Genomic DNA, 19942 nt, shown 5'->3' with positions numbered 1-19942 from the left:
AGGCCCTGCCTCCTGCCCCTGGAAAAGCCATAGAGGGTCCGGTGCCCAGGGCATGGGCCGGCAGGGCTGCCTGGGAACCGGGACGCAGCCTCTGGTGTCTGTGCAGGAAACAGTGCGGATGGGCTCTCAAAAGCACACGCGCCCTCCCTCGGGCGCACCCCGGGGCCGAGGGCGCCCCTCCACGCGGACCCGGCCCTCAGCGCAGCACCCACTGGCAGCTGGAGACCCCCTGCTCGTGCCACGCACGGTGGGCTGAGCGCCGACGGATGGCCCGGCCCCCATCGCTGCTAAATACCCTTCTCCCCAGTTCTTCCCCGAGGGCCCCCGGGCCGGGGTCCCCGGTGAACCCTCAGGCTGCCAATCACGATCCCTGTCCTCCCTCCCGGGACTTCAGTCCGAACCCGCCCAGAACCTAGAGTCCCGTCAAGAAGAGGGGTCCGGGGTTTCCCTGGAGCCAGGCGCCCCCACCCCTTGTCTGTTCTCCAAATCCAAGCAGGAAAGACCAGAAAGGCCAGAGACTAGGAGGTTGGAGGGCGAAGATGACGTGCATTTGAGTGTCCTGTGCTTGTGCAGATGGACGATCCGGGACAGGGGAGCTCAGACTGCATCCTAGTGTGTTGTGGGGGCCGGCAGTCCGGATGGCACTGGAGCTGGGGGCAGTGACTCACGCTTTAGACATCAGGCATGGCCTGGGGGGGGGGGGGCTGGCCAGAGACCAGCCATAGAAAGTTTCTGAATTGCTGGCAAGAATGTCAAGTGGAGGTTTGTGTGACTGAAGGGCAAAATCAATCTCTCTCTCTCTCTCTATCTCTGTATCTCTATCTCTGTCTCTGTGTCTCTGTCTCTCTCTGTCTCTCTGTCTCTCTCTCTCTCTCTCTCTCTCTCTCTCTCTCTCTCTCTCTCGCGTGTGTGTGTGTGTGTGTGTGTGTGTGTGTGTGTGTGTGTGTGTGTTGTTCTGGCCCCAGAATGTTGAGGAAACCTCATGGGAATGTCGAGTGGATTGTTCTGACTCCCAGGCTAGGACTGTTTGAAATTTCCTTTTATTTACCCAGAGACCTACTCATCTTTCAACACCAATCACAAAAATCCCCTCCCATACAAAAGCAAAAGTTCAAGGACTTCCCAGCTTCTCTCCCCCTTCTCTGACTTGGCCCTGATGTCACTGGGGTGTCACTGGGGTGTGTACCTGACTTTGTGTCGCCTCAACTCCAGGCTGAGGCCTCATGGGAACCCCAAGCTTCCCCAGCAGAATAGAAGGAAAACCATGCCGACTTGGATTATGTGTCGAGTGGCTGAGGGGTCTGCATGTGACTCCATGTCCACATGCATGTTTGTCTTTACAGTTCCCCCATCCTGACTGGTCCCCCCAACATACATAGCGGGTGTCCAGGCTGAGCCCCAGGACACAGTAGATGGAGACAGAGCAGAGGGGCAGGCTGACCTCAGGACCGTCCCTGACACAGCAATGTCCAGCAAGGAAGTTTCTCCAGGGCTGCCGGTCTGCGTTCCCACCGCCTCCCTCTGCAGACCCAGGCTCCTGGATCCTGCATGAGAACTGGGGTGCAGTTCCTGACTCCACAGGTCAGGGACGATTGGAGAAGGGCTAGCCTCACCTGCTGCAGGAAGTTTATGAGGCTGTCCACAACCCCGCCCACAGGAGGGACAGGACTAGGGGAGGCAGAGGAGGGGCGGGCGGAGCAGCTGAGAAGATCTGGGGTCCAGGCTCATCTATGCCCTACTTAGAATCCCCCAGTGACGTGGCGGGACATGGTCAACACCTGCCAGTCATGCACTGTTGTGGGTTCCATCCCAACCCTGAAAAAGTAAAAAGGCCCTTCAGTCAGCTCACCCAGTCTGGAAGGAGGCAGCACTTGAGGGGCGCCCCCTGCACCCCGGTCCCTCTCGGGCCTCAAGGCCTGCTTTGCCTGCCCCATCAGACATGCAAAAAAAAATCAACCGCACCCAGAACTCCTTGGGACCTCTCTCAGCTGGGACCTCAGACCTATTGGGTCCCAAGGGCGGCCTCGCTGGGGGTGGACCCAGGGGGTCTGGTCTGGCCCCGCCCACCCCCGGCATCTTTCAGGACCAAAGCTGGCTCTAGGGACCCACCTTCCCTCCCTCCTCTTTGCCTTTCGTTTTAGAGTGAGTTGGGTTGACACTGAGGTGACAGGGAGGTCCCCTGCACCCCAGAAAGCTCCTGACCCCGCCCTGTGCAGCCCAGGGAGCCCCCCCACTGGCCTTTCTTAGCATGTGACTGCAAACGTGGAATCCAAGCGTTGTTTTTTTTTTTTTTTTCCTTTCCTGTTTTTTGGGAGGGTTTTTAAGGTCCACCCCGTTAGTCCAGCATCTTCCAAGAAACCCTCATTTCTCAGTCAATCTGTAACTTGGGATATGTGTTCAAAACAAAACACCCGGGGAGTGTTCATGAGTGCATGGTGTTGAGATGCTTTGCACTATTCTGACTTTTTGGTCTCTGTAAAAAGTATTTTATTAACATTAAAAAAAAAAAAGAAAGAAAGAAAAAGCAGCGCCGGGTGCTGGCTGGCATTCTGTGCCCCCTTTGACAAAGTCTCAGCTAGGACCCAGGAGGTAAAGGTGCTTGCTGCCAAGACTGAGTTCAATTCTGGGGACCCACACGGCGGAAGAAGACCCCAGGGAATTGTCTTCTGACCTCCACTGTATCGTGTGCACCGCCCACACCCACACGAAATAAAACACACAAACTAAGCAGCAGCAGACCGACCCCAGACCAGGCTGTGGCTGAACTGGAGACTTTCCTTGTCCCAATCAAGTGTAATCACTGGCCAGCAAACATATCCACAGCACCCCAAACCAACCACGGCTCAGATGACTCAGTGCCGCGCACACCCCTAGCTGTGACGGGAGCAGTCTTGTCAGAGAGTGGTCACAAACCCCAGGCTGGAGCCCTAGGACCCTGAGAACCGGTGGGATTTGGCCCAGAAGTCCTAGCACTTGGTGCGGGGGCGTCTGTCTGTCTGTCTCTAGCTGTCAGCTCCAACAGCCAACAGTCATCTCTACTCAGGGCGATGGCCATGTCTGTAGGGCACGTTCTTGATTTATGGCAGACAGGAATGGCACCCTCCCTCGGTAGGCGGGCCTAGGCTGAGCGTAAGCCGGAGCCACTGGCCCACAGGTTCCTCACAGTCCCTGCCTTGAGTTCCTCTTCATACTGCTTTGGTCCTGTTCTGTCACAGGACCAGGGACCAGCTCCCTGTTCCAGTTCCACAGCACCAGCTGTCACCCTGTGGCAGGATCCTTCCATGAACTCTGATAATCCAAACAATATGGCGTCTGTCTCCTTGGGAACAGACTGTGATGGCCCCCACAGCATCTTGGACAATCCACCAGACGCTCCCGGGGGTGCTTTATGGGGTGGGGGGACATGGGATTCCCAATACATCCAGACCCATACCGTAAGTGCCCAGTAGTCTGTACAACACACGCCTGCAAGGCGCGCTGTCCCCCCAAATCTTGACTGGCAGGGCCAGGGACTCAGGGCAGCAAGACCACAGGCTTCGGTGAAAACCAACCAGGAGTATTTAATATGAACGTGAGCAAGTTACCAAGATCTGAGCAGGCAAGCAAAACCTGCTGCCCACTGACATTCGATTTGGCTTTGAAGGCACAGCAACCCCCCGGCCCTGTGGGGAAACACTGCCAAGGCCAAGAGGACACCCCAACGCAGCTGGGCCACTTCAAGGCCCCAAATCACGAGAGCAGGCAGGGGGCACCTGAGACACAAGAGCAGGGAAAAGCTATGGAGGCCGGGGTGGGCAAGGGAGCCCCAGCTCCCATGACGCCCCCTCCAGGGGGGCTTGTAAGGCCACGAGTACCCTGAAACCCAGCAGTCAGGTGTGCGGACAGCAACCTCCCCCTGGACAAGTGGAAGATGCTGTCCTCCACGGACAGGTTGAAGGGTGGCTATCCCTCAACCCAGCTGGGAGTCCCCGAGGCCTGGCACACAGTCGGTGCTCAGTAAATGCTTGTTACATAAGAAACTAATTTTGTCCACTCTCCATCCTTGCACTCAGCATGCAGCCCGGCACGTGGGGTGAGCAGTGCTGACTATTGTAAGCCGGTCCTGCCCACTAGGGGTGAGTACCACTGGGACCTCCACCCCAGCACCTGGTGAGCGCACACAGTAGGCGCTCAAGTCAGCGTTGCCCAAGACCTGGCATTAGCAGGGGCTTGGCATGTTGAATTTTTTTCTCATATCAGTATCCCCAGAGCTAAGAATGGTGCCAATACACAGTATGCCCTCAATAAAGACTCCAACAGATTGAAAAGTGAGTATGTATCCCTAATCTCTGAGTCAGGTTGATCAGTAAGTGCCTGATGATCAACTCCATCGCTGACGGGAGGATCGCTACTCCTCCTTCACACTCTAGGAAACTGTCCTTCACGGTGGACACAACGGACTCGGCTCGCTCCTGCCCAGTCTCCCGGTGCCCAGCCCCGTTCCCAGGCATACAGTAAGCACTCCATTAATGCTGCCGATGTGCAAGTAGCGGCCGAGCAAGAACACATGGAAACCGCCCGCTACAGAGCCCGCGGCGGTCTGCCTCGGTGGCCCTGGAGTCCGGGCAAGTGCGTGAAGGCCCTGGCGGTCGCCGTGGCCTTTTGCAGCGGCCTCAGAGCTCGTCACGGGCAGTGCTGTCCAGCGGCGACTGCAGCACATCTGAGTTCTTGGCCTCGCGGCTCAGGGCCTGCTGCTCGCGCATCTTCTGGGACTTGGCTCGGTCCCAGTCAGTCTTAACCCGCTCGTTGTTCCATACAACCGAGGTCTCTGTGTCGCTGACATACCCGTCGTCCCCCGTGTAGTGTGTAGGGTAGATGAGGAGAGGCTCCACGGAGAAGGCGCGCAGGTTGCGGGGAGAGAAGTGAGTCTTATACTCTGACCTAGGGGAGACACACAGGCGACATGGAGGCCAAGGGGCCAGGAACAGACCATCCTTCAAGTCCACCAGGCCTTATCCCACTGCCCCCAGCCCCAAAGCCCAGCAGTCCCCTGCCCTGACCTTCCAGGACTCAAAGACCACCGTCTGCCACCCAACCCCCTTAAGCACTCCCTCACAGACTCCTTACACCGGGTGCTTGTCAAACATGACCGGCAGGAACTCGTCGACAGGCAGCATTTTGGTCAGCGGCTTGGCACCAAGCAGTTTGCGAGCTCCCTGCAGGGAGATCACGTAGGCCAGCGTCCAGTAGGAGTAATCAGCCTCCACCAGGTTCCTCACGCGAGGCACAGCCTTTTCAGGGTGCTCGACCTGCATGCGCTTCCGGCCCACATAGCTGAGGTGAAGAATTGCAGACTTGTTACATGCCCCCACCCTCCAGAGAATGTTCCCCAGACATCGGGAACAGGACTTGGCACAGGGAAATTGGACAGGAACCAAGTCAATCCAACAGAGAGCAGAGCTCGGATATCCTCCAGGCTCTGCCCCAGGCCCAGGCTGTGCCTCTGAGCCCTGGCAATCCCCAGGCCGGTACCACAGGCTGATGCCCCATCTCCACCCACTCCACCAACCCCCCACTCACATGAGGTCCCAGTCCAGCCCCTCGCGCTCCACATCCCGCATGAGGTTCATCAGACGTCTCTTGAAGAAGATCTCAAAACGCAGATCGTCCTCAAACACGAGTGATTTCTGTAGTCCCCGGTCTACCACCTGAAGGAGGGCGGCCCGCCGGGTCAAAGACCCAGCCCGAGCTGCTGGTTAGGAGGAAATGTGCACCCCGACCTTCCACAACTAGCTGTTTGCCCGTGACATCAAGCCTTCCTCTTGGAAATAACAAGCAGGTCCTCTCACCCTTCCTCCTCGGTCTAGGAGGCTTCACTGTCATCCAGTGGAGCTAACAGATTGCCCATGAGGAACTTCAGGAAAGAAGGGTGGCCCATGCAAGCACCCATTACTTTGGGCATCCAGGCGTCCCTTTTCCTGTACCTCATCATCTGGGGTCAATACCCGACCCATCCAGCTTCTAATTTGCAGGTCCCAAGTTTGGTCCTTGCATGACATCACGGCACATCATTATCTGTTGTTCCCTAACACAAGGCCCAGCGATACTAATGCCAGAGGCCATCATGTCTATAAAAACAGGCAGCGGAGTCAGGCTGGAATGCAGCGGAGTCAGGCTGGAATGCGAAGAGGTCGCACTGGGGGTCACAGCCCCAGGCCTCACTTGCAGCCCCAGCCCTCCTGCATCTGTGCAATGCACGTGGCCGCCCCACCGTGAAGAGTTCATGGGACAGCCACAGGTCCTGCTGCGGTATGCAGGCGGCAGCATGGGGGCCACAGTCCCTCCCTGGGCCTCTGGGCCTGACCTAAGCTGTGAGGAGACTGAGGGCTGCAGGCCAGGCGCCTCACTGTGATACCCACCTCCTTCCAGATGTTGTAGTGACTGAGGAAGCAGCCCAGCTCTCCCTTGGTGAGTGGTCGCCCATGGTAAGGGTCCCGATAGCCGGGCAGCATCTGGATGCCCAGGGCCTCCACCTGGCTGGTGTTCATGGCTCTGTGGGTCCGGAGGGAGGAGGACGGCAGGGAAGGCAAGGATGGGGGAAAAGCAAGGGGGATGGGAAGGAGGGAGAGGAGGACGGGGATGAGGAGGGGTGAGGTAAGAGGTTCTGCAGAAGCAGCTCTGTCTATTGACCAACCTCTGCCTGCCTGTGAATGCCCCCACCCAGCTGAGTCTGAGTCCACCACCCACCCTACCCCACCCCACTTGGCAGCCTGTCTGAGGATGTGAAGCCTTCCTGCTTTCCTGGCTGCACCAAGGATCTGCCAGAGTTGGCTCCATCCCCTCCATATCTCCGTATGTACAAGCACACATGCACACATATGCACACACATGCAGGCACACGCACACATACGCACACATGCACACATATGCACACACATACATACACATGCAGGTACACGCACACATATACACACATGCACGCATATGCACACATGCACGCATATGCGCACATGCACACGCACACACGCACATGCACGCACATGCACATGCGACATACTTGCCGTCCACAGCCTCCACCAGCCGGCAGTCGATCTCCTGCTCCTGCAGGGCCCGCAGCATGCGTTCTCGCCTGTCTCGCCTCCGCTTCAGGTTGATCATGAAGACCTGTGGCCAAAGTCTCAGTGAGCCGCAGGTCAGGCCGCTGCCTGCCGCTCCGGGGTGGGGGAGGGAAGGCCGGGCCCACCTCGTCAAAGCCCATCTTGTCTGCAGTCTTGCTGGGCGCTGAGATGAATCGCGACAGCTGCACTGGCGGATGTTTCACTGAGGGGAAGGAAGCAGGGGTCGCTGGGGTCGCAGGGGTCGCTGGGGTCGCAGGACCCCATGCCCTCCAAGCTCCCAGTACGACTGGACTATGCTCCCTTCTCAGCTGTTGGCACCAGCTCCCAAGTGGCCCATTCCTGCCCCAGGCCCTTCACCCACGCCACACTGCTGCCTAGAGCAAATGAGACCTCAGCTATGACACCCGGGGGCAACCTCCGGGCCCCTGACTGGTCAGGCTCCTCTTCTGGCCCCCAGTGTCAGCCTTGGATTCAGGGTACTGCCGGGCTCTCTTAACTCCATCTCTAACATCTTGGAAGGAATGTGGGGTCTGTCCACTCACATTGTACTCCCGGTGCCCAGCACAGAGCTTGGTATACAGCAGGTGCTCAATATCTACTGCAGAATTGTGTATGTGTGATGATTTGAGTCATCTAGCCCCTGCGCTCCTCAGTCACACGCTCAGAAGCTTTGCAGAAATGCAGTGAGACTCACACTGGATGCTGTCACCCCAAATGTGTCCCCCTAAATGCTACACGATTGTACCGACCCTCCTGACAGTCTTTCAGCTGGGGTTTCCAGCTGTAGCCCAGGCTGGCCTGCGATCCATCCCTTGGCCTCAGCCACACCCCATGAACAGGACTGTCACTCAGCAGCACCCATTCTGTTCGTGGGGTGCATGCAAGACAGCCAAGGCCATGGCCCAAGGAGACTCACCCATGACCTCCAGCTGCACGTGCATGAAGCTCTCCGCCTCGTCCTGCAGGCTGCTGTGCGCACGCAGCGGTACGGGCAGGAAGCCGTACACCTCCTTGTTGCACACGTACATCTGCACCTCTGGAAGCAGGACAAGAGGGAAGGCAGTGTGGGGCACGCCCGTCATCCCGGCGCTCGGGATGGAGGCAGCGTGACGGGGAGCCGCAGACCTGCCTGGGCTGCGGGACCCCTCAACTGAAGCAAAAAGTTACTATTCTTCATTTCAGATTTTGGTCATTCTTCAAAAACGTAAAAGCTGACTTTGATTTGTGAGTGTTCAAAAACATAAGTGGGATCAGGCCCTCAGCAGTCAGGGTGCCACAGCTGAGGGGGCACCCACAAGAGAGCAGACACCCCTCTCCCTCCCTCTCTGTCTCTCTCGCTCTGTAGCCCAGGCTGGCTTCGAACTCAGAGATTCACCTGCCTCTGCCTCCCGAGTGCTGGGATTAAAGGTGTGCGCCACCACGTCTAAAGATCCATCCCCAGGACCCACGTGAAGAGAACTGACGCCTGCAGGCTGACCTCCGACTTCCACATGTGAGCTTGGGTGTTCACACGCAAGTAAGTGAACGCAGTGCAGACTGAGGAGAGAGACCCCTGATCCACACACCCACCAACCAGCATGCATGCACACGCACACGCACACACACACACACACACACGCGCGCACGCACACACACACACACACACACCGCTGGGAGAAGATGAAGACAGGAACCATGCATGTCTATTTTTGTTGTTTGGTACGGGACCTCACTGTGTGTGCCACAAATTTACCATCCTCCTGCCTCAGCCTCCCACGTCCTAGGACCAGAGGTGTGAACTGGCACACGTGATGGTCAACGAGTCTTAAGGAGCTGGGGGACAAGGCTGGTCCAGGCAGCCATGCTGCAGAGACCCTGGGTCCCAGGGCTGCAGCAGGACCTCCCGGAACACAGCTGTGACCAGGGCATCTGCACTCTGCACTTCTGTTCTTGGACCCGGGCAGTTTGAACCCACCCAGCCACTGGGTGCCCGGCCTCACGCACCTGCCTGCTTGCAGGAGAAAGCAAAGACGATGATGTCATCAAAAGACCAGGTGTAGTCGGGGTGTGGCGGGTAGAAGGCCAGGCTCCTGGACGCGGTCTTCCGCAGGTCGATGAGGAAGGTGGAGTGCACCATGGGCACCGCAAAGCAGCCCCTGCGGTCCCGCTTTCGGATGGGGATGTAGGCAGGGGTGCGTTTGTAGTAGCCCTGCGGTGGGGGTGGGGGTGGGGGGTGGTCAGGGGGTGCTGGAGCCCACAGTGCAGTGCACACCCTGATGCCGGCATCCAGCTACAGCAGGCATCCCCAAGAGCCACGTGGCCTCCAGCAGCTCCCCACTGTGATCACCGGGTCATAGTGGACATGGCGGGGTCCCCCCCCAGTTGCCCGATCTGCTGGAACACCTGGATCGAGCCACGCCTGAAGGTCCCTCCTGGAACGGCCACTCCCTAGCGGTCACCTTGTGAACTTGGGCCAGTCTCTCTGCTCCTGCTCCAACCTCAGTAATGAAGGGTTGGGGACACGCACCTGGGACGTCATCCCACACCAGAAGTTGGAGTAGGCTGCGCGGGAGTCCAGCATCGGGGCCACCACCGTCTTGTTCTCAGCGATGAGAAGACTCAGAGTGTCAGGGTTGGTGATCAAATTGTCGCTGTCCACAAACTGCAAAAGGTCACCTGCTGTGAGCACGGCCAGGCCCAGCGGGAGGGGTGGACATCCCAGGGGGCCCTCGGTCCTCTCAGCACCTCTGTGGGCTGCAGAGACGGCTCGGCACCGGCTGCGCTTGCAGAGGAACTGGGTTTGGTTCCCAGTACCCGGGTGACTCAGGACTATCCAGTTCCAGGGGATCTGACGCCCTCTTCTGGCCCTGGGCACCAGGCAGGCAAATCATTCATGTATACACATTAAAAACGATAATAAAAATAACTGGGTTGTGAGGCTGGGTATGGCTCAGTGTGGCAAAGTGATTGGTGCACAGACGTGAGGTGCCTGGGCTGCACACCCAGCCCCGTGGAGAAAGCTGTGACTTGTATGCAGGGATGAACTGGCCTTTTCTATGTCCTGGTCACTGATGCACCTTCTATTCACTCTGTGACGTTTTAGAACACTGTGATCAGCTGCCACCTGCACCTCCCTGGCACTCGGGACCAGGCTCCATGGCTCCCTGGGGTGTCCCCAGACGGGGACATGGCTGCCCCTGGGGAGCTCTGGTATCAAGTGGCAGTCCTACCTAGTCCCTGCAAGCCTGGCGGCACCCCCAAAAGCTAGAGGAAAGACAAGTCTAACTCTCCATGAACCCCAAAGAATGGAAGGGTTCAAACATGGCACCCATCACAGGAGCCAAAAACTGAAATACACAAACGCCCCTGAGCAGAGGCATTTGTATGGAGGCTACAATTTGGAATATTACTCGGCCACCAAAAAGACAGACACACAAATTCTCGCTGATGTTAGGATGATCTTTTTGTACACTGTGTGAAGATGTGTCTGTTCTTTCTCACCTGCCTAAAGCATCTTCTGATTGGTTTAATAAAGAGCTGAACAGCCAATAGCTAGGCAGGAGAGGATAGGCGGGACTTCCAGGCAGATAGGAACTCTGGGAAAGAATCTGAGGTGGGAGATTTGCCAGTCAGAAGCAGAGGAAGTCAGATGTATGGTATTGAGGAGAGGTAAGGAGCCATGTGGCAGAACATAGATTAATATAAATGGGCTAATTTACGTTATAATAGCTGGTTGGGAACAAGCCTAAGCTAAAGGCCCAGCTTTCATAATTAATAATAAGTCTCCACGTCATTGGTAGGGAGCTGGCGGTACAAAGAAAGCCCCCCTACACGCTATAAAGTGGTTGAGGCTGAGTTTCCTGACACACAGGCCACACAGACTGTGGTTCTAGGACAGGAAATGTCAGTCAGGGAGGGAAGCAGATCAAATCGGGCGGGGAGGGAGGGCAGAGGGCACTTCAGGGGTGGAAGGTTCTGAAATAAAAGATGACCGCTGTACAAAGTGATGGCTAAATGCCCAAGAACTGCGCACACTGAAAGGTTAACTTGGTGTTAGGTAAACTGCAGCTCAGTTAAACCTCATAGCTACAAAGTGACCTCATGGCAGGCCGCTGGGCTTCACTGCCCCAACACACACACACACACAGCTTCCATAGGAAGAGGTCTAGCAACAGCTGGCCTTAGCCGGTGCCACGGCACACTTTGGGAGGCCGAGGTGGTCTACAGCCAGCCTTTGAGGCCAGCCTGGTCTACAGAGGGTGTTCCAGGACAGCCAGGGCTACACAGAGAAACCCTGTCTCTGAAACCAGAAATAAATAGCAAGTCTGGTGTGATGGCGCATGCCTGCATCCCAGTTCTCAGAGGCCGGTGGGTCTCTGACTTTGAGGCCAGCCTGGTCTACAGAGGGTGTTCCAGGCCAGTCAGGGCTACATAATGAAAAGTTACATTTAAAAAAATTAGGGCTAGCTGGGCGGTGGTGGTACATGCCTTTAATCCCAGCACTCGGGAGGCAGAGGCAGGTGGATCTCTGTGAGTTCGAGGTCAGCCTGGGCTACAGAGTGAGTTCCAGGAAAGGTGCAAAGCTGCACAGAGAAACCCTGTCTTGAAAACCAAAAAAAAAATTAGAGCCGGAGAGGTGGCTTTGTGGTTAAGAGAACTGGTTGCTTTTCCAGAAGACCGGGATTCAATTCCCAGCACCCACATGGCATCTCACAACTGTCAGCAACTCCAGTTCCAGGGGATCCGACATCCTCACACCAATGAACGTAAAATAAAATTTAAAAAAAAAGAAAAAAGAAAAAAAAGCAAGCCCCAGCTGCAGCCAGAGGTTCCGCAGAGCCCTGTGGCCGGCTTGAACACCGAGTGTGAGCGCCTGGCCGGGCACAGCCTTGTGATGGCTCCCTTCTGTCTGTCTCTTCTCGGAGTTCTTCCTGAAGGATACAGAGCCTTCGCAGAACTTAAGTTATGAGAGGAGTTAGAAAACCAAGAGGTCTCCTGGCTGAGAATCACTCAGGGAGATGGTTCCTTCAAACAACTCTAGAGAAGAGGTTTTGGTTCTCGGAAATCGACTCACTGAGGTGTAAGTCACGTAACAATAAAATGGGTTCTGTGGAGCCAAGGGTAGTCAATTCCCCAGAAGCTGGTTCTCCTGCTGTTCGGCTAAACCTGAAATTCATCCTGGGGTGACCGGACCCGCAGCCAGAGAAGTGATTTCACGGTCCAGTGCTGTGCTCCAAAGTCCCCTAGTACCCAAAACTGTAACTTCCTATAAAAAGCTTCTTTGAGTAAACTGTCACAGTGACATCCAGCCAGGCTGGCGGAGGACGACTGTCAGAAGGGCCAACCCCAAACCACAGAAGCCAAAAGCAGGGAAGGGTCATGGTGTCTGTTCTGGGAGGCTCCACGAGGTTCCACGAGGTTCCAGGAGCTTCTAGAAGCTCAAACCAGGACAGGCAGCTGAGGTGCCTGTTTAACACATCAAAGCTGGACCTCGCCACGAGGTTCTCCCAGCATCCCTCAGTCCTGATCTGTTACAGGGTATGGCAGGCTAACCCATCCTCTACCCTGAACTCTCCAGCCCAGGGGCTGGGCTGCCCCTCCCCCAGGGGCTCTTCCCTACATAATCCAGATTTTGGTGACCTGCCCCTTTTGTACCTTTGGCCCCCCGGCCACAGCACCTGGCTCCCCCAACTCTCCCCCAGCTCAGTCAGGTCATGTCCACTCTGGAGTCTCAGACGTCCCTCTCCGCCTACGCTCTCCCTTTATCCACAATAACTCTCCTCCTCCACCATTCCTAGGAGCCGTCATGTCCTTCCTTTTTAATGTCTTCCCCGCCCCCATTCATCTGGGGCTGAAACCGGGGAGCAGCATGAATGAGTTCCCTCTGCAAGGGCTGGGCCGCTCTGATCAGCCGCTGCTCTGACTCTCCTAGGTGTGTCCCTGCCATTTGCTTCTGCTGGCTTCTCCCTTCCTCCACCTCCCTACTCAGTAAGCTCCTCCCTCCGGCTACGGCCCTCTTGGGGTGATCACCTCTTGGGGCAATCACCGTGTGGGCATTTCCCTGCTGTGTCCTTGGGGACCCCACCGCGTGCGCATTTCTAAGACACTTGCACTTCTCCGGGCGCTGTGTCCTCTGCGGCTCTAACCACTTGCCTCTCCCGTCCACAAGCCCCCTGCTTCGTCCACTTTCACTCCGAAAGCCACAGCGGCGTGTCAGGAAGCTTCCTCTCGCCTTCCCAGGCCCCCTCATATGGGAAGGACACCTCTCCTCTGTGACAAATCTCTTGGTCCGCTTGGGGACTCCTCAGCTTCTTCCCGGACTCCTTCACCGTCCCTAGGAGCGGCCTTCGTGCTCTGGGGTGCTCTGGGGCCTCCCCGTTTCCTTGGCCCCTTCCTTCCCCTCCGAGCTGCCTGCTCTGTCTGTCGCCCCGGTGCCCTCCGAGGCCGGTGCATTGCGAGTACCTCCCCAAGTGCGGCCTGCTGGGTCCTGCAGCCTCTATGCCCTCATGGCTTCAGGGACACTGGACCCTCCCTCGGGTGGACTTCCCGCTTGTCCCCCACGCTACACGGCTCCACCGTTCTGTCCCTTAGCCCCTTCCTCCCTTGCTCATTCGACTCAGATTTTCTTTTTTTATTTTCCTTTTTTTTTTTCCGAGCTGAGGCTCGAACCCAGGGCCTTGCACTTGCTAGGCAAGTGCTCTACCACTGAGCTACACCCCAAACCCTCAGAGATTTTGTTAAAGCTTTGCTGTCTTCCTGGGATGGCATAATCCAAATTCCCGCAGATTGTAACAGCTTCTGCCAGCGCACAAGCAAATGATCCCAAAGTCTCTCATCTCTTCAGGTTATATAACTTGCACTCTTAAATCTTTGCCTCTATGATTTCTCTGTGCTCTGCTCTCAATCTTTTAAGATTATTGTGTAAACACCCTTTATCTCAGGATTGATTCATAAATTCATTGAGTGTGGTTACAGAGTCTGTAACAAAATCTGGCTTAAAACTTATAGCAAAAGGCTACAGTTACAGCCTGTGTGATGTGGGAATCTTAATTTGCTACAACACTCTACCTACGTGATGCAACTCTCATCTAGAATATACTGTGGATGTAACTTAGATTCAACTCCTGTTTCGGAAAGCAGATTTCCTAAACAGCAACCATGGGGCTCTCCACCACCTTGGCTGATGACCTTCAGGTTGTAAGCAGCCACATGGCTGGCAGCCATCTTTACTAAGCAAGGTTAAAGGGTATGTGCCATGTGACTTCCCCAACTAAAGATGACCACAGGGCATAAAGCAGCAATTATAAAACTTCTCAGTCCTTCCGAACCCTTAGTTTATCACTGTCTCTCCTTTTAGACTAAGAAAACAAGCGTTCTCTAAAATACTTTGGATTGGCATGGATTTTTGCATGGTGATAAAACTTGTCTACTGGGAAGAGCTGACTTAGGATGTATGTGTGACCTCGTCCGTCTCTGCTCACTCTTCAAACCTAGCTGCTAGAAAATTTACACAAGTACCAATATACGTTTGATAAAAAGTCGCCAGTCTCTACGGACTGTATCTATGATTTAAAAGTTTTATTTTGATTCTAGAGGAGCTTCATTTCAAAAATTGTTATTTTTTTAAAGTTAAACCTAACTGGTGGAAAATGGAATGTTTCAAAGTTAAGCCTATAAAACAAGCAACTAGTCAGGCATACACGGTCCTCAAACTCCAGATTGTAGACCGAAGTGTTCCTCACTGTGCCAAAAGCATCCGTCTAATCGAGAGGAAAGCGTGTTCACACTTTTAACCAAAATCACTTTTGGGTTCCCAAGCTTTTACTGTGACTCAGAGGAGTCTACTGCCTTTTCTACAATGTGGATTTCAGTACAAATTACAAACAGTGGGATGCTAATGTGTCTAAAACTTATCTCTTTTTATAAACTTAAAAATTATTGAAAGCTATCAACTTGGGCCCACCTCTCACAGGTCAAATGGACTCCCGATAAGTATTGCCAACCAACAGCCTGAGGCTGGGATCTCTTTCTCTCTCCCTGGTCTTGGGACTCCCCTCCCTCGGCAACCAGGACCATGGGCTTAACAGTATCCCACGTACACCCAAGAAAAAAGGCTTCCCTGTAACCTCCTTCACTTTACTTCTGTTCCAGCAGATTTCCAATTAAAGACTGCGGCCTTCACGTCCCTTGCCCCAGAAGGTCCTGCTGAGCCTGGACAGCGAGTGAAAGTCTGCTCTTCCTGACTTGACCAACATTCCAGCTTTTTTGGGTCCCCAACTACGATGCCAACAGGAAGCAGTCGTAGACATTACTCTGTCCCTTATTATTCATTCATTATCAACGTAGCACAGGTGCCTAACATTTCATAGTGGACCTGGCTGCCAGGTTCTCCCAGCATCCCTCAGTCCCTACCTATTGCAAAGGATGGCTGGCATACCCCGTCCTCTACCCAGCTTAGTCTGGTCATGTCCACTCTGGACTCTCCCACATGGCCCTGCCTCTACCCATGCTCTCCCTTTTATCTACAATAAACTTTCTCCTCCACCACACCTGGGAGCAGTCATGTACGTTCCTTTCCTTTTTATTTATTTTTTTCATTCACCTCTAAAACGCCCCAGGTCCATACTGTTTTTCTTCTACCTCCAGCATCTACTTCCACTTCCGTAAAACGGGAGCTGGGTCCACCTTCCTCCTTCCAGTCTCTTTGTCCTCTCCAAGCTGAAGTCACCTGCCTTCCCCACAGGCCTCCTAGATCCAGGCATCCGGGATGAAGCCATCAGCGGCCCTCCATCCAAGCCTGACAATCTGAGTTCATGGGGGAGACAACAGACTCCCCAAAGTCGTCCTCCAGCCTCCCGAGGTTATGACAACATGTGACGACCCACAAATAAATAAATAAACAGAGTCAAGAACACAAAACAAAATCATGTCCACATGGCTGGGCCCTGCCTCTTGTATATCCCGACTGAGTCCCTCCTGGGGTGTGAGCCTGGGATTGGGGGCGACAAACACAGCCAAGCTCACAGTAGCTCTGACCTCCCTTCTCTGCCGACCCCGTGAAAACAGGGTCCCTGCAGAGGCCTGGGGACAGTGCTGCTCTTGGGTGCAGAATCCAGCTCTGCCCAGCACACGCGAGACCCGAGACCTGGGTTCACCTCAGCCACGGCACAAGGAAAAACGACTCAGGTTAAAGTGAGGGAGCTCAAGCCGGTTACCTCAGCACCTGGACAGCTGCGGCAGGAAGACCACGGGTTCCAGGCTAGTGTAAACCACACAGCAAGGATTTACAGCAAGCAATCAGCCAATCAGCAAACAGAACAGACAAGACAGTGAAACCCAACCGCAGCAACTCTCAGGGCCGCAAGCCAGATCCAGCCACGTGCCTGAGCCCACCGGCTGTCAGGACAGGGGCCAGAGACCCATGGACACTCACACACACACACACACACACACACACACACACACACACACACTTCACTGGGAACCAAAGAGATGGTTCAGCGGTTACAGCACTGGCTGCTCTTACAGAGGACCCAGGTTCAGTTCCCAGCACCTACATGGCAGCTCACAACCGTCTGTAACTCCAGTTCTGGGGGATGTGACACCCTCTACTGACCTCTACAGGTACCAGGCACACATGTGCTGCACAGACAGACATGTAGGCAAAACACCCATGAGCACAAAATAAAAATAAATTAATCTAGCTGAGCATAGTGGCAGGAGGCAGTGCCCGCACAGGCCAGAAGGGGGCACCAGGGCCCTTGGTCCTGGGTCCTCTGCAGGGCGCCCAGTGCTCTCACCCACTGAGCCCTCCAGCCCCAGAAGCTGCCTCCTTACAGGAAGTCAGGGAAGAGAAGTCAGGCCTCAAAAAAGGTCACTCAGGACCGCAGGGTGGAAGAGGGGGGCCACTCCTGCAGTCTGACCTCGCCTGCCCCTCATACACACGGAATCTTATTTTAAAACAAGTTTTTAAAAATACAATGTAGTGTCCAACTCCAAGGGGATAAAAGGCCACTTGTCCTTTTTTGGGGACCTGGTATGGGACCCAGGCCTCAAGTACCCACTGAACTTACACAGCACCCTCCCTCTTTTTTTTTTTTTTTTTTTTTTTGAGACAAGGTTTTCTGTGCGGTTACTCATGGTTCCGAAACCTCCCATGGACGGCCCGGCTCTCCCACTCAGAACTCACCATGATGTAATCAGCCCACATGTCCCACTCAGAACTCACCATGATGTAATCAGCCCACATGTCCCACTCGGAACTCACCATGATGTAATCAGCCCACATGTCCCACTCAGAACTCACCATGATGTAATCAGCCCACATGTCCCACTCAGAACTCACCATAATGTAATCAGCCCACATGTCCCGGGCCGACTTCAGGGCCGCTTGTCGCAACTTCATGACGTGCTCGTAGCGGGAGTCCGACCAGTGTTTGGGGCCCTCCTCATCTGGGTAGGCGCTGTGGGAGAGCAGCTGTGATGTAGGGATTGTGGGGCGCCCACCACACCTGGGAGGGGATCACAGGAGGCTCCACAGAGGAAGAGGCCTACGGCGGATCTGAAGGCAGAGCTTGGGGAGACAGGTGCAGGGGTCCAGGGCCACAGAGGCTGCTGGCAAGCTGGGGACCAGGAAAGCTCTGCGCGGCGAGGGAGGTCCTGGGGCCTTCGAGGTGCCTCTGGGCACGGAAGGAACAGGAGAGCCCACGAAGATGACTGGCTACAAACCCACAGGCCGGTGTGGGGGGAGGACATCTGTGATTCCAGCACTCAGGAGACTGAGGCAGGAGGATGGCAAGTCCCAGGCCAGCCTGGGCTACAGTGAGGCAGGCTCATCACGGAGGTAGAAGAGGCTGGGACACCCTGAGGCAGGAACGCAGCAGCAAGTGGCCAGCAGACACAAAGGAATTCCGCCACGGAGGCGTGGCAGGTTTGTGGCCAAGGCTGGACAATGGGGTGAGGGACGGTGGGGACAAAGGTCTGCCGGAGGATCGCAGTCTGCTGGTGACGCCCGGGGTGGGGGCAGGCGCGCGTGCTGGCTCTTAGCTTGGGCTTGGGTACCCCGGTGAGGGCTGGAGGCTCACCTCGGTTCCTCGGCCGGTCGCCACTCCACGGAGTGGTACAGGCCCTTCACGGCCACCAGCCACTCTCGAAGTATGGCCGAGGTGTTGTCCGAGTTATGGTCGGTGGCCACCCTGTGAACACGAGGGGAGCATGGGTCAGAGCGGCTGGGGAAACAAAGGCAAGACGCAACAACAGGATGGCACTGGGGGCTTCCCATGCTGGCCCGGTCCCCACCAGCTACAAAGCCCTGGATGAGCACCCTCCGGCTCAGTGCCTACTGCCCGGCACAGCTCACTGCTACAGATGAATGAAGTCTGCTAATCTGGAAAGCCCTGTCACAAAGAAAAACTGTGTAAAAGGAAACTGAGTCAGGATGTCAAGTTCCCGGGCCAGGGTCTCTGTGTGTGAAGAGTCCATTTCTCCCCACAGCCTTCAGGTCCCTTCCTCCATTCCCGGGTCACACAGGAGTCTGACTGGGGCTGGGAACCTGTTAAGTTCATTGATTTTATCTCAGCGTGGAAGGCCGGCCCGAGCCTGGGGCGCCTGATCTGGAAGCTGCTGCTGGCCTTGCACAGTGCGCTGGAAGGGTCTGGAAGCAACAGCCTGGCCCGTTCTGAGGGAGTCTGGGGTCCTGTAGGGTCGCAGCTCGCTGCGAAGGCTCAGAATCTGTCGCAAGGGGGCAGTAACTCCGGGTCCCAAGCTGCAATGGGGACGGAACCCGGTACTTCGGGTACACAGCCGAGTTCCCTGGGTGCATAACCCAAGTAAGTCCCCAGGTGGAAAACCAAGTCCCTCGGGTGCATCAACAAGAGTCTCGGCAGGGCAGAGCCGAGTCCGCCAAGTGCATAACCGCGTCCCTCGGGTGCAAAACCGGGTCCCCCGGGGGCACAGCCTAATCCCCCGAGTGCACAGCCGAGGCCCCGCGCACGCAGCCCAGGTCCGCCGCTCACCACAACGCCGTGCGCTCCCGTGGGTGGCGCAGCCGCTCCAGGGCGCCCAGCGTGGCCGGCAGCGCGGGCGCCGCGTTCCGCGCCAGCAGCGCGATGAGCACGCGCGGCGCCTGCAGCGGGGACTCGGGGCTCCAGCGCTCCTCGGGGAAGTAGCCGTCCGCGCCGCCCAGCAGCAGCGGCAGCAGCAGCGGCGGCAGCAGCGGCAGCAGCGGCCGCAGCGCGCGGGACCCGCCGGGGAACGCCGCCATGGCGCCACGCGTCGCCTTTAAGCCGCTTTTCTGCCGGCGGACCAGGGCCGCTCCTTAAAGGGGTCTGGGGGAGGGGCTACCCAAGTCCCTCCCTCGACGCGCTCCTTAAAGGGAAGGGGCGCTGCGGCCGTCCTGTGAGTCGTCGGGAGGGGCAGCGACGAGGCCTCTCCTTTAAACGTTAACTCCGCTTTCCCGCCGACCGCCCCGTGCCCCCTCGCATGACGTCACCTTGTAGGCTGGTTCCCGAGCCCCGCCCCCAGCTCACACCTTAAAGGCGCAGAGCCGCCCTGTGACCGCGCCCTGGGAGTGTCGCTTGTCGTGCGCCCTCCACATTGACTCTGCGCTTCAACACAGAGGCGCCTAGTTAGAACCACGACAGCCTCGGTTTCCTCGGTTGCTACATGGTTGTTTCCGAATTACATATTAAGGGGCCAGCGAAAGGGCTCAGTGGGTAAAAGCGCTTTCTGCCTCGCGCCCTGAGCTCTGGAAGGAGCCAACCAACCCCAAAACTGTTGCCCTCTGACCTCCGGAGAGTGCCGCGGCTTGTGTGTTCCCCCGTTTACGAATGTTTTGCCCACGTGTGTGTCTGTACACCATGTGCATG

General features: G+C 56.2%; 1 protein-coding gene across 1 annotated transcript; it reads right to left on the bottom strand.

The window, feature by feature from the left end:
• Positions 1 to 3535: 3535 nt before the first annotated feature.
• Colgalt1 (collagen beta(1-O)galactosyltransferase 1) lies at positions 3536 to 19506 on the bottom strand. The gene is made up of 12 exons (XM_028855902.2): positions 19091 to 19506; positions 18161 to 18271; positions 17422 to 17539; positions 9604 to 9738; positions 9081 to 9285; positions 8014 to 8133; positions 7223 to 7299; positions 7037 to 7143; positions 6399 to 6531; positions 5560 to 5687; positions 5107 to 5313; positions 3536 to 4920 (listed from the first exon to the last, which is right to left on the bottom strand). Exons 1-12 carry the CDS (start codon positions 19336 to 19338, stop codon positions 4653 to 4655), a joined length of 1857 nt encoding a protein of 618 aa, XP_028711735.1. The 5' UTR covers positions 19339 to 19506; the 3' UTR covers positions 3536 to 4652.
• Positions 19507 to 19942: the final 436 nt, after the last annotated feature.

The sequence above is a fragment of the Peromyscus leucopus genome, chromosome 17, assembly GCF_004664715.2.
Source record: "Peromyscus leucopus breed LL Stock chromosome 17, UCI_PerLeu_2.1, whole genome shotgun sequence".
NCBI classification, from domain to species: Eukaryota; Metazoa; Chordata; class Mammalia; order Rodentia; family Cricetidae; genus Peromyscus; species Peromyscus leucopus.
This window is presented reverse-complemented; position numbering and strand designations above follow the sequence as displayed.